This window comes from Macrobrachium nipponense, chromosome 32 (genome assembly GCF_015104395.2).
Source record: "Macrobrachium nipponense isolate FS-2020 chromosome 32, ASM1510439v2, whole genome shotgun sequence".
Lineage (NCBI taxonomy): Eukaryota > Metazoa > Arthropoda > Malacostraca > Decapoda > Palaemonidae > Macrobrachium > Macrobrachium nipponense.
The window spans coordinates 6,252,163-6,267,162 of record NC_061094.1 but is presented as its reverse complement, the minus strand read 5'-3'; the positions used below and the strand labels follow the sequence as shown (position 1 = coordinate 6,267,162).

The window sequence follows — 15,000 nt, the reverse complement described above, 5'->3', positions numbered from 1 at the left end:
TGTATATATATATATATATATATGTATATATTATATATATATATATATATATAGTATATATATATATATATATATATATATATATAATATATATATATGTATATATATATATATATATATATATATATGTATATAATATATATATATATATGTGTGTGTACATACATGCATGTGCGTATGTACATTATCATACAACAGATGCTTTCAAGTCTTGCAATTCTTAAAGATATTACTTGTCAAAGTTTCCTGTGGTATTAATCTTGTGGATAGTTATTCAATTTTAGTTATTCTATTTTTTTTATTTCATTTATTATCATCATGATTATTATTATTATTATTATTATTATTATTATTATTATTATTATTATTATTATTATTATTGCTTATGGTATATCACAGTCATCCTATTCGACTGGGTGGTTTTTATAGTGTGGGGGGGTTCCGGGTTGCATCTTGCCTCCTTAGGAGTCCATCACTTTTCTCACTGTGTGCTGTTTCTAAGAGCACACTCTTCTGCACGAGTCCTGGAGCTACTTCGGCATCTAGCTCTTCCAGGTTCCTTTACAGGGATCTTGGGATCGTGCCTAGTGTTCCTGTGATTATGGGTACAATTTCCACTGGCATATCCCATATCCTTCTTATTTCCTGATACTTATATATTTTTTCCCTTTCTTTTTCTTCAACTCTGGTGTCCCTGTTTGCCTGATCGTTTTCTATCACTCCTTCAGGTTGATGTTCGTACCACTATTACTGCAAGGTAGCTGATGTTTCTTGCTCAGGCTCCTGTGGAGGGCTTTTGCCACTGAATCATGCCTTTTTTTGTACTGGTTCTGTGCAAGTGCCGGACATTCGGTTGCTATGTGGTTTATGGTTTCATTTTTCGTATTGCACTTCCTACATATGGGAGAGATGTTATTTCCATCTATCGTTCTTTGAACATATCTGGTTCTTAGGGCCTGATCTTGTGCCGCTGTTATCATTCCTTCAGTTTCCTTCTTGAGCTCTCCCCTCTGTAGCCATTGCCATATTTCATCGCTAGCTAGTTCTTTAGTCTGTCTCATGTATTGTCCGTGCAATGGTTTGTTTGGTTTGTTGTGCCAGTCCTCTGTTCTGTTTGTCATTCTCCTGTCATTATTATTATTATTATTATTATTATTATTATTATTATTATTATTATTATTATTATTATTATTATTATTTCGCATTTGCTTTCACATTATGAGTAACAGCACGCAAGTCTACCCCTAAGAAAGCAAAGTGCTTGTGATTCGCAGTTCCGAAGTAGTCACGCAAAGTAGCTATTGAGAAAGCGACTATAGCGTCCATTTAAGAATTGCTAAATGCACAGCTGCCAATTACTCAGAAGACGGTGAATACAATTTCATATTCCTCGCCGTCTCTCTGTCGTGCGTTAATGATTGATTATCGTAAGTTGTATCTCTAATAACCTGGTCAGGAGTTTGTTGACCCAGCTCTTGAAATGAAACTAATGATTCATTCACGCGGAGATTGAAACTGGGAAAAGGAAGTGGTGGTTCAATTATGGAATGCGGTTGGTGATGAATTACCATAATTGTTCGAAGAATTAGTGCTGCAGGTACATACTTTCTTCAACACTTGAAATGAGGCTAGAGTTCTCTCTCTCTCTCTCTCTCTCTCACCATAGCTGTGCATAGTATTAGAGTCCTTTATGGTAGTATACTCGCACGTACTGAATAAAATTTGTAAATTTTATTCAGCACCTACATTGGACTGTACAATTTCTCTCTCTTCTTCTCTCTCTCTCTCTCTCTCTCTCTCTCTCTCTCTCTCTCTCTTACCATAACTGTGCATAGTATCATAAAGTCCTTTATGGTAGTGTACACTTTATTCTGCATCTAAACTCGGAGGTGGTAACTATTCTCTAATCTCTCTCTTCGTCTCTCGTCTCTCTCTCTCTCTGTTTTCTTCTTCTCTCTCTCTTACCACAGCTGTGCATAGTATCAGAGTCCTTTAAGGTAGTATACTCGTACGTACATTTTATTTTATTCAGCACCTACACTGGAGTGTACAATTCTCTCTCTCTCTCTCTCTCTCTCTCTCTCTCTCTCTCTCTCTCTCTCTCTCTCTCTCTCTTTCTTTGGGAGTCACTTGTGTACCTTAATGTCTTTTCATTTGAACGTTCAGATGAATGGACGTCATAAACATTGGAATGAAATACGACAAAAAACATGAAATATGGGAGCGTACAATTGTGAATAATTTCCAATACTGAAAGAGTAGTTTTATATCAAAGAAAATTCCTTCTTGCTGTATCCTGTAAGTAGATGATATTGACTTTTTTCAGCAAAGGGTGAAACTGGAAGAATGTCTTTTCTGCGCTATTTGCGATCGGTATGAATTTGACCAGATTAAATATATGTTAACGTTTCTTAGATTTTACATAGGAATTAAATGCAAAAATACATATATTCTAAAACTGAAGAAATTACTTTGTTGTTGGTACTGTTGTTGTTGTTGTTGTTTTTGTTGTTAGGAGGTGTAGGAAAAGATTCTGGAAGAGCATAAAAATGTCAGAAAAAGGTATTTTGCTGTGAGGTGAAGATACAGAAATTTTAGACGATATCCTTTTATTTATTTATTAGAATGAAAATGTAAAAAAAAAAAATAAGTAATGTGCATGATTAACAGTACAGAAAAATTATTTCTAAGGAAATATGGCATATTTATTTTAATTTTCGTTGGTGAAAGAAGGCTCTATTTGACCATAGATTTTAGCACGTTTTAATTTACACTAAAACTTATGGATATAAGTAAATTAAATGTTAGGAATGTAATGTTAACAACTTATGCGTGAGGGGAAAATCTTGCCCGCGTCCAAATAAGCCGGAGGTCGGATCACGCCTTGTTCATGTTATACATAGAGCTTTTAGACTGATGAAAAATATATTGTCATTGTGAGTTAAAACTTATACATGGTTTTTCATTAATGTTAGGTGACTAATTTTTCTTAGATGTGGACATTCATGTGCAAAATATGCAAAAAATAACAAAAAGTGTTGGATTTATATATCAATAGTTTTTCATTAATCTTATCTGAATAGTAGTCTTTTTACCGAAGGTGAAATTTATACACAAAATATATAAAGAATTATAAAAAGAACTGTGGACTTACATAGAGATAGCTTTTCATTCATCTCAGCTGACTAATAGTCTTTTCTCAGTGGTGGACTTATATGTACAAAATATAAACAAGTGAAAAATACGCCAGGTTTTTTTTTTTTTTTTTTTTTTTTTGGCCCAATTGAGTAATCTGTTAGCGTATAATCAAGGTCACCAAAAATAGATCTATCTTTCGGTGGACTCAGTTTAATGCTATATGAGCCGCGGCCCATGAATCTTTAACCACTGCCCAGTGGCGGCCTGGAATATTTGTTACCAGACAAGCACCATTATGGCTAACTTTGACCTTAAATAAAATTAAAACTACTGAGGCTAGAGCCTGCAATTTGATATGCTTGATGACTGGACGTGGATGATCGACATTACAATTTGCAGCTCTCTAGCCTCACTAGTTTTTAAGATCTGAGGGCGGACAGAAAAAGTGCGGACGGACAGACAAAGCCGGTGCAAGAGTTTTCTTTTACAGGAAGCTAGAAAATGACAAACAGTGTGAGTGGAGGTTGTTGTTACTTCTCAGTTGCTTTCACGACGCAGAAGGTGTAAGACTTAAAGTGGAGTTCTCGCTGACTTTTAAAGTAGGGTGAAGGAATTTGATAGATTTCTTCAAGCTATATATATATATATATATATATATATATATATATATATATATATATATATATATATATTATATATATATATTGGAGAACAAGACTACAGGTGATGGTCGCAAGCTATAAGTTACTGTACAAGAAATATATATTTTATAAAACTACAGAAGGATTTTACATCATTGTGGATTGTATTTCCATTTATAATATATATATATATATATATTTATAATATATATATTTTTTGTCTATGTATATGAATATATATAATATAATATAATATATATATATATATTATATATAGTATATATATATATATATATATAATGTGCACGCATAATGTTTTGTATATTGCTACAGTTCTGATATATTCATCACCTTGTGCAATTACAGTTTACCCACGATTTGAGTGACACCTGATTTAGTTTTTTCGTCATGAGTCAAAAAACAGAAAGATTCTTGAAATATCGAAATGAACTGCACCTGCCTTGAAAAATATATATATTTCTACCTATCGAATGGACAATGATCTGGGGACATGTTTTATTGGTATAAAAATTGTTTGTGTTTCAACTGACCATCATTACTTGCAGATATATCTAATAGGTCATTCCATAAGTAGCTTGAACAGCAGCTGTCATACCAGGGTGTTTTTTATTAATGAATGTTTATCATAAAAGCAGTAAACAAAACAAAACAAAAATAGGTTGATCACATTCTGATACCTGTAGATAATGAGAAAAATAATTTTTCACCCTATATTTATTATCATCTTTTTATCACAGTCATCCTATTCGAGTGGGTGGTTTTATAGTGTGTGGGAGATGTTCCGGGTTGCATCCTGCCTCCTTAGGAATCCATCACTTTTCTCACTATGTGCGCTGTTTTCAGGAGCACATTTTTCTGCATGAGTCCTGGAGCTACTTCGGCATCTAATTTTTCCCAGGGTCCTTTTCAGGGATCTTGGGATCGTGCCTCCTAGTGTCCCCATGATTATGGGTACAATTGCCACTTATAATATATTAATATTATTATTATTATTATTATTATTATTATTATTATTATTTATTCAGAAAAGATGAACCCTATTCATATGGAACAATCCAACACAGGAGCCATTGACTTATTATATTATTATTATTATTATATTATTATTATTATTATTATTATTATTATTCAGAAGATGAACCCTATTCATATGGAACAATCCCACCACAGGAGCCATTGACGCAATATATTTATTACATTATTATTATTATTATTATTCAGAGGATGAACACTATTCATATGAAACAAATCCCACCACAGGATTTATCATTCAGGTGAAACCTATTCATATAGAACAATACCACCAGAGGAGCCATTGACTTAATATATTTAATTATCAATATTATCATTATTATTCAGAAGATGAACCCTATTCATATGGAACAATCCCACCACATGAGCCATTGCCTAACTACATTCAAGCTTCCAAAGAATACGGTGCCCAGTCGAAAGAAGTAACAGAAGTTAATGGGAAATAAGCCTTTCGCTTCCCGCAAGAAACCCACCACAACAAAGGACGCTTCCACCTAATCAGATTCTCGTGTTTTTTGGTTGAAGGTAAGCCTGGCGTCTCCGCTCGTCTTCGTGGCTTCCGACATCGATTTTCGAGTGAGTGACGAAGACAGTTTCGGCATCGACACGAGCGGAGTCCTATACAACACGAGACCTCTCGACTACGAGCGCAGCAGAGGCTATTACTTGCTGAGAATCAGCGCTGAATACAAAGGTTAGTCTGTGATGGAGATGGCTCTCTCTCTCTCTCTCTCTCTCTCTCTCTCTCTCTCTCTCTCTCTCTCTCTCTCTCTCAGCGCTGAGTACTAAGGTTTGTCTGTGATGGGGATGGCTTTTATCTCTCTCTCTCTCTCTCTCTTTTCAGCACTGAATACGCAGGTTAGTCCTGTGATAGGGATGCTTTTCTCCCTCTCTCTCCTCCTCTCTATCTCTCTACTCTCTCCTCTCTCTCTCTCTCTCTCTCTCAGCGCTGAGTACCAAGCTTAGTGTATTTTGTTATCATTCTTCCATCTTTCTTTCCACCCTCTCCTAACAGCTAAGTTCAGAGTGTAGCTGCTTTGTGGATTTCCTCTTTTACACCTTTCAGACCTTTTTACTTTCAGTTTCCCTTTCAGAACTGAATGATCTCATACATCCCAGTGCTTGGCCTTTGGCCTATATATTGTACAGTCACTCATGTAAGTTCATGGATGCCTCCGGGCCTAAAGCTGAATCCCATCCAACCCCTTTCTGGACAACAGGTCTGTATAGTGGCGTAAGACGGGCATACACTGAAACTTTCTACTAAAGCAGAGTTAGGTAGTTGAACATTTGGCCAGTTTCACACTCCCAGACACCTGTCATCCAGGAAGGGGTGAAATGAAAATCTCTCTCAAACACCCGGAGACATCCATGGACTTATATGAGTGACTGTACTCCATTCCAACAAAGAAAAATCGCTCTGGACAGAATAATTTTCACCCAACTCGAGGACTCGGGAGCCGAGGAGTTCCTCTGAAATGTGTCGAAGCAGACCTCGCCTTCAACCATCGCCCCGTTTCTCCGGGGACAGTTACTTGTCAATTTCAGGGAGACATTTAATGTCCCCAACAAGTCCCACGTAAAGACGGACCACCCTGCAGAGAGATTCTAGTCACTTACTCGGGGAGTAAGCTTACGGATTACTTTGTTGTTGTTGTTGTTCTTGTTGGGGGTAGGAAAGCCCAAAGAAGTCTAAACGAGTTGTTTCGAGTTGAGTTAAAGACACAAGAATTTTAGGATAGGATATTTGTGATTTATTTATTAGAATGAAAATGTAAAAATAAATAATGTGCATGTTAAACAGTACGGGAAAATTATTTCTAATAAAATATAGCGGATTTATTTTAGCTTTCGTTGGTGGAACGAGGCTCTATTTGACAATAGATTTTAGCGTGTATTAATTTACGTTAAAAGATAGGAATATAATGTTTACAATTATGCGCGAGGAGAAAATCTTGCATGCATCCCAAGTAAGCTGAAGATAAGATCATGCTTTCTTTACAGTTAATCATGAGAATTTATCACTCGGGGATTTATCTACAATACATCCTTAATTAAGACTCATCACATTGGCTCCCTATCACTCCTTGTAGAAGCTTTCCTCTAGGATGATGTATATGCTACATCAAGCATTTTGTTTCTTCTTCTTCTTCTTCTTCTTCTTCTTCTTCTTCTTCCCAGCTTTAACCGACTTTTTATTGGGGTCGTCTCCATCGATTTCTGTCCTGTGCATCGTTCTCGTCAATACCTTCCCATAGCATAATATCTTCCCCTTCACAATCACGCCATCTCTTTCTTTGTCTTCCCTTCTTCCTTCTACCCCACACTTCCATTTCCCTCGTATGTCTTCCAACATGATGTTGTTCCTCTCTTCGTAACAGGTGTCCATCGTATGTCTTCCAACATGATGTTCCTCTCTTCGTAACAGGTGTCCATACCATATGAGCCATCCCTCCTGTATCTTCTTTGATATTTGCTTCAAACGTCTCAAAAAAGCGTGTTTCCCTGTACAAACACACATCTTACCCTTCCATTATCATTTGACATACATTTTCTCATTCAAAATCCTATCAAATGCTTTGACCCGTTACACAGATCGTTTCTTGCTAAACCAGGCACCAGTTCGAGTCCTGTCACGGTCGAAGTAAGAGAAAGAGCAAGAGCCCGTGCTGGCATAAGGCCAGCTAAATCTATAACGAAAACAACTGTCAGTTGTGATTCTTAAGTTATCGCCAGGGTGTAGTGAATATGGTATCAAACGATGATCGCGTCTTAATGTTTGTCAATATAAAGAAATGGCATGCATATTCAAGCAGCTATATATATATTATATGATATATATAATATATATATAATATTATATTTATGTATATATAGATATATATATATATATATATATATAATATATTTGTATATGTATTATATATATATATATATATATATATATATAGTATACATATACGTATATATATATATATATATATATATATATATATATATATATATATATATATATATATATATATATATATACTTTCTTTGATTCACAGGTGATCAAAACAGCCTCCTTGGAGACAGAATCGTCGGGGAGACGTCAGCGAGAGTCTCCATCGTAGATGTTCCGGAGCCTCCTCGATTCGAATCTTACCACTACTTCTTCACTGTGCCGGAGTTGGCTTCCACTGGTATGTAATGAAAGATACTTCTCTCTCTCTCTCTCTCTCTCTCTCTCTCTCTCTCTCACACACACACACACACTTACACATGCAAAAGTACCATTTTCTCCGTACAAGTTGCCCTGTCCTCTCTCTCTCTCTCTCTCTCTCTCTCTCTCTCTCTCTCTCACACACACACACACCCATACAAATAAGTTGTACCATTTTCCTAGTAGAATTCGCCCTCTCTCTCTCTCTCTCTCGAACACACACACAAGTACCATTTTCCTCGTAGAAGTTGCCCTGTTCTCTCTCTCTCTCTCTCTCTCTCTCTCTCTCTCTCACACACACACACAAAAGTACCACTTTCTCCGTAGAATTCAACCTCTCTCTCTCTCTCTCTCTCTCTCTCTCTCTAAGTGCCCTAGTTTTTGCATGCAAAGGCACTTAAAGGAAATCACATCACCCACTGGATTCTCTCACTCATTCGTTTTAGCTAACGATCGCAGCGCGAACACGCAAACGTTCGCAAGCGCTAGCAACCAAGCAGCAGCTTTTTCAAAGAACTTGGGAACGTTTCCGTGATATGAAAGCATAAACAGGGAAGACATGGGATTCCAATAGTTAAAAGAGACTATACTCCTTAGTAGAATTCCTGACGAGTTAAGAGCTTTCGAGGAATAGGTTAAGCGCGACAATGATTATTTTACTTTTAACACTTCGGGGAATTTGCTAGTTAAGACAGTTATGTTCCTGTTAACGCGTGTTAAATATTGATATAATAATCTTGAGGATCTGACAGACTTCCTCCAACCTTCCTTCCTTCTTGATTAATTAATAAGTTAGCAAGGAACGAATGGCTGGGAATCACTGAAGAGTGAAAATAATTACCTTTCATTTTGCGAAAGAAGAGAATTGGCAACGCACAGCCAATATTAATATTGAGCAATTGACAGGTCGGCTGTTTCCCTCTTATAAAATATGTCAGCTGGAGTAAAAAAAAACATAATTGCATTTCTACAAGAGGCCATTTTCAAGTTACAAAAGAGAACTGGCAGAGGAATAGGTTCTTAGAAGAAACAGTCCCAAGCGAGTTCTATGTCGATTGAGATAAGAGAGAAGGATTCGAAGATGTTGCTTCTGTTGCTTTGCTATCCTTTGACTTCATATATATGAGTAGATATTGAATTTAATACACACACACACACACACACACACAAAACACACATACATACACACGCACACACAGTCTTATCACATCACCGTGATTCAAATGCATGCATTAAGCTACGAATGTTCTTTAATATCCAATTCGCTCTATCTCGGAATGAATATATTTTCATATACTATGTCAGTCGAATTGGAATTTTTTTAGTTGATAATAATGTACTCCTCTCGTGGTGGATTCGAACCAGCGCACAGAGAAGTCAGGACTTCAGTGACGTCTTTACCGACTCGGTCAACAAGTAAAGACGTCACTGAAACCCTGATTTCTCCTCTGTCTGCTGTGCGCTGCACAGTGGGCCAGAACAGTAATTTTTTGGACAAAATTATTTTTTGCGTTCACATCCAAGTATTATTTATCATTTTCTATTATAAACGTTTAGAGTATTGTATTTACAAGCATATGTAATAATATGAGTGATACGTTTACCCATTTTTTGTGCATTTTGTAAAATATAGTTAGAACCTTTATATTTTATACCTTTATTCAATGCAGAAAAGATAAGAATAAAATTATTTAAAAAATTAGATTATTTCTAGCAAATGCTGTTTTTGAAGATTTTACAATATAAATGATTTAATGAACGTGAAGAATAAAATTTTGGTTATACTAAAATTACAAGAAACTTTAACTCGTATTAAGACTACGTAATGCAAATCAAAGGGTATTTCGGACGATTAAATTTTTACTTTCTTCAGGTAATTCAGTTTTTACAGGTCTGTACTTTTCTTAGAGAACTTACCAAGGGATCAGATGGACAAAGTAATCTCATCATTAAATCTTCATTTGTCTTTATTCGTGATGTTTTAATTGTGAAAGATTCCCTAAACTTCTTGAATTCTTTATCCTTTGCTTCTTGTGCCTCCTCAGATAATATGGCAATTGGTAGATTGAAGTTGCATATCACTGAAGCACCATGAATTAACAACCGATGCAAGCTTTGGGGCATGTAGTACCAGTTATATTTTTGTACATAACATTTGGCAGTATCCAAGCATAACCTTTCAAATTTATCTGCATCGATATCAAGACCAGATGACATTGTTGGTAAAATCAAATAAAGTTTATAAACAAAGGATTGATCAAGGCCAGTGATTTCGAATGCAATTTCTGCATTCTTGAAAAAACCTACGAGCAGTATTCCCATCATGAGATGTAGCATTCTTATAGTCTCATTTTTAGTTTCTTTTGAGAATTTCATCTATGGATGAGTAACGAGAAGTGAATTTCCAGCTCCAGAAAAACACTTCTCTAGCTCTTCAGTGGAACCAGCTGGGATCGATATCAGAATCACAGGGTTGGCTTTTAAGTGCTTTGCTATTGACCCACCGATGATCTCTATCGCAAATTAGTAATTGTAGTATAAGCAGTAAAGATTTCCTTATACAATGGCTCCATGGCTTTCCTAATTTACAGGTTCTAGATATTTTCCTGCCCTAAACCAAGCTAATCCTTTGAACAACCTTAAAATCCAAAACTACTAGCAACCCAACCCCTTCAACTTTTTAGGCTGGGATTTGCCACAAACCCCTTGAAAACACTGTAGTATTAAGATGATGAAAAATCTACTCGTTGGCAGCTCTTGTGATCTTAAGTCGTTTGGTTACTTAGACTCCCCGGTTGAATGGCGCCATGATAGGGGAGGTAACGCTTCAGTTATTATTGCCCACAAAAGCTCGAAGTGCAAATTGGTGCAAAGAAAACAAATATTTTCCTTTTCTACACAAGTTCTAGTGTAATAAAATCCATCAGAGACACGAAGCAAATGCAAGCGAACAAATTGCCGCATACTTGTTTTTGTTAAATCAAATATATTTGAAGTACTTTTGTATATATCTATATAACATGGATTAATTGCATGTTATGCACAATATTTGAAATGCTTAGTCACAGAAATAACAAGTAGTAAACTTGTTGAAACTCTCTTATAAACTAATGAAACACAGACCTAACATCACAGATGGTAACATACACACTATTCTGATGTAGACTAATCACTGTCATACTGGGAGAAAATGTACTTAGCCGATTGCGTCTAAAAACCATAGCGCCAGTCTAACCCATACTCCTTAATTAATAATATAAGATACGGTTCCCTTTCTAAATACTATTCTAATTTACGTTTTTAATATAATTTTGATAAAACTAAACGATCATTTTTTTGGTTTTTGTCCACCTCCTGGCCCACTGTGCGCTGGTTCGAATCCACGAGAGGATGATATTATTATCAACTAGAAAATTTCCTTTCGGTTAACACACGAAAATTTATTAATTCCGAGGTAGAGCGAATTGGATATTAAAGGACATTTGCAGATTAGTATATATATTATATATATATATATATATATATATATATATATATATATATATATATATATATATATATATATATATATATATATATATATATATATATATATATATATATATAGAAAGATAGATATAGATAGATAGATAGATACTTCTCATATGAAAATCCATTCAAATTTACTCATCTATTTTTTTCTTAGTTTCCTATTTTAATGCATTACGGCGTCAGTCCCTACGAAGGTGTTGTGACGCCAAGTTTTAGTAGCTATAACCAATCAATCAATGCTCCGCACTTCTTTCTCGTTTCTTGAAAGGAAGCCTGTATGGTCAAACAGCTTCATTTTCATGGAAATGTCCTTGGGGTAATGGGTCCCTGGGAGTATCAACGCTTCTGGCGTCCCCATAGGGAGTTATTGCCATCGGTGCACCTCACGAAGCGCACTGTAAGCGTTACTTAAGACTCTTTGCAGTATCCCCTCGGCCCCTAGCTGCAACCCTTTTCATTCCTTTTACTGTATCTCCGTTCATATTCTCTTTCCTCCATCTCACAACATCCCTTCGCCCCCTAGTTGCAACCCATTTCATTTCTCTTACTGTACCTCCGTGTATATTCTCTTTCCTCCATCTTACTTTCCTCAACTGTTTCATTGTGCAACTGCTTTGAGGTCTTCCACCTGTTACACCTTTCAAACCTTCTTAGTCTCAGTTTCCCTCTCTTGCTTTGAATGGCCTCGAAATAGGTCTCAGCCCTTGGCCTTTGGCATCGAATTTACGTTTCAGTTTCAATTCTCTGCTTCTTCTTCTTCTTCTTCCCCAGGGCTGTATGTCGGCACTGTGGAGGCTACAGACGATGACAACGACCTCGAGGCTTACGTACTTCAGGATGTCAGACCGAAGGACGCGGTGAGTCTCCAGGGATTTCTAAAATCTGTCAGTTGTTGGGAGGAGTCGTACATTTGCTCGACCTGATGTTTCGTTGTTTTCAAGTCCTTAAGTCTAATACAGATGGATACGCGGTGATGTTTTGTCAAATGATAGGGATGTTGCGCAGCTGCACAGAAGGGTGGTATTGTGCTTATGTTGGATATATATTGTAGGGTTTTATATATATATATTATATATATATATATATATATATATATATATATATATATATATATATATATATATATAAATTTCAATTCCAGCTCAAGGCCATATGCATGGTATATACAAAGTGCAGACAGTAACATTCACAATCTAGATACATGAGATAACATAATAATAAAAATGAATAATCGGCAATATCCACACACAGTTGCTGAAGTAGTATAAAAGATAGTAAGCATAATTATGGTAATAACAGTAATAATATTGAGAATAGTTTTTATAAAGAATGTTTACTTAATGTCTTCCCATCAGTTCACGATCGACCATGAAACGGGAGTCATTCGAGTTGGCAGGATTCTATCTTCGGGACACCACCATCAAGGGTCCTACAGTTTCCGAGTGGGAGCTATCGATTTTGCAGGCCAAGTCACGACAGTCCCAGTAACCGTTTACCTGACAGGTGAGGTCTCTCTCTCTCTCTCTCTCTCTCTCTCTCTCTCTCTCTCTCTCTCTCTCTTCATTGCATCATCATAATCATGATTTTACCAGATGGTACTTGGAGGTCGTTGTCCCAAGCTTTTTTTTTTAATACGATATTTTTTCATATTATGAATGTTCTCGTGACTTAATTTTGATATGTATATGATAAACAGTTGTGTTACATGATTCTATATATATATATATTATATATATATATATATATATATATATATATATAACTATAAATACTATATGTATATTATATATATAATATAAACATATATAATATATATATATATATTTATATTTATGTATATATAAATTTTATATATATTTATAATATATATATATTAAGATTATATATATATATATATATATATAATATATATATGATATATATATAAATTATTCATATATATATATATTGTATCATATATATAGATATATAACACAAAATATTATAATTTATATTATATAATATATATATATTTATATATATTTTAATATTATTTATATTTATAAATTTTATTGTATACTATATATATATATATATTGTTATTATAATTTAATAATATATATAATCTATTATATATATATATATATAATATATATTGTTAGTCTAACAGAAATATCTCATTCCCTCCATAGCTACCAGTCCTTCTTATGGTGAGTTGTATCATTTCTTCTATCATTCTTGTGTCCAAATTCTGCATACTTCCCCTTTTGTATAGAGATATTAGCTCCCAGTATTTTAAAGTTAGTAATAGTAAAAATGATAATAAAATACTCCAATAAAAGAATAGTTGATAGGTTTTAGTAAATAATTATAATAATAATAATAATAATAATAATAATAATAATAATAATAATAATAATAATATGTTCGCAGCACGTCTCGTGTTGGGACCTGAAGGTAAGAAAATGGCTTATTTTTTGTTTAGTTTTAGTTTTTCGTTAAAATATTTTGCATTTAACGGAAATTTTGAAGATAAGTATTCTTTAAGATGCTAAATATTTTCCCGTTGACACAAATTTTGGAATGCAAAGTATTCCTTAAGCTAATATGTATTTTGCATTTAACACAAATTTTGGAATGCAAAGTATTCCTTAAGCTAATTTGTATTTTGCATTTACACAAATTTTAGAATGCTGAGTATTCCTTAAGCTAATTTATGTTTGCATTTAACACAATTTTGGAATGATAAATATTCCTTTAGCTAATTTGTATTTGGCATTTAACGCAAGTTTTTGAATGCTATGTATTCCTTAAGCTAACTTATGTTTTGCATTTAACACAAGTTTTTGAATGGTAAGTATTCCTTAAACTAATCTGTATTTTGCATTTACCACAAAATTTGGAATGCTTAGTATTCCTTATTAAGCTAATTTGTATTTTGCATTTAACACAAATTTTGGAATGCTAAGTATTCCTTTAAGATAATTTATATTTTGCATTTAACACAAAATTTTGAATACTAAATATTCCTTATTAAACTAATTTGTATTTTGCATTTAACACAAAATTTGGAATTTTCAAATGCTAAGTATTCTAATTTTCTTTACAAATTTTGGGTGCCATTAGATCTTTGGAGTTAAACATTTTGTTGTTTTGTGCAGTTTAACACAAATTTTGGAATGCTAAGTATTCATTAAGCTAAATTGTATTTTGCAATCCCGAGTATTGGTTAATGATTGAAGAGTGTTTAGTAAATATAAACGAATTACTTTAGAGGAATTATATGAAATTGGAATATTAAACTCACACGTGCTAAAACCCAAACTCAAAGTTTCCATTCAAAACTAACGAAGTAAAATATTTTCGAAATGAATTTATTTTTTGTTTCCAATAATATTCTAGTTAGTTTACTTTATTTTAGTACCAATTTTATTTTGTTTATATTGTATGACC

The 15,000-nt window shown here is 34.2% G+C and overlaps 1 protein-coding gene across 1 annotated transcript in view; it reads left to right on the top strand.

The window, feature by feature from the left end:
• LOC135207187 (DE-cadherin-like) overlaps positions 1 to 15,000 on the top strand; it is a 176,725-nt gene that overhangs the window by 68,187 nt on the left and 93,538 nt on the right. Inside the window, 6 exon segments of the mRNA XM_064238757.1 lie at positions 5,358 to 5,526; positions 7,883 to 8,017; positions 12,340 to 12,425; positions 12,924 to 13,071; positions 13,740 to 13,757; positions 13,981 to 14,004. Of these exon segments, the coding sequence (XP_064094827.1) occupies positions 5,358 to 5,526; positions 7,883 to 8,017; positions 12,340 to 12,425; positions 12,924 to 13,071; positions 13,740 to 13,757; positions 13,981 to 14,004 (580 nt within the window).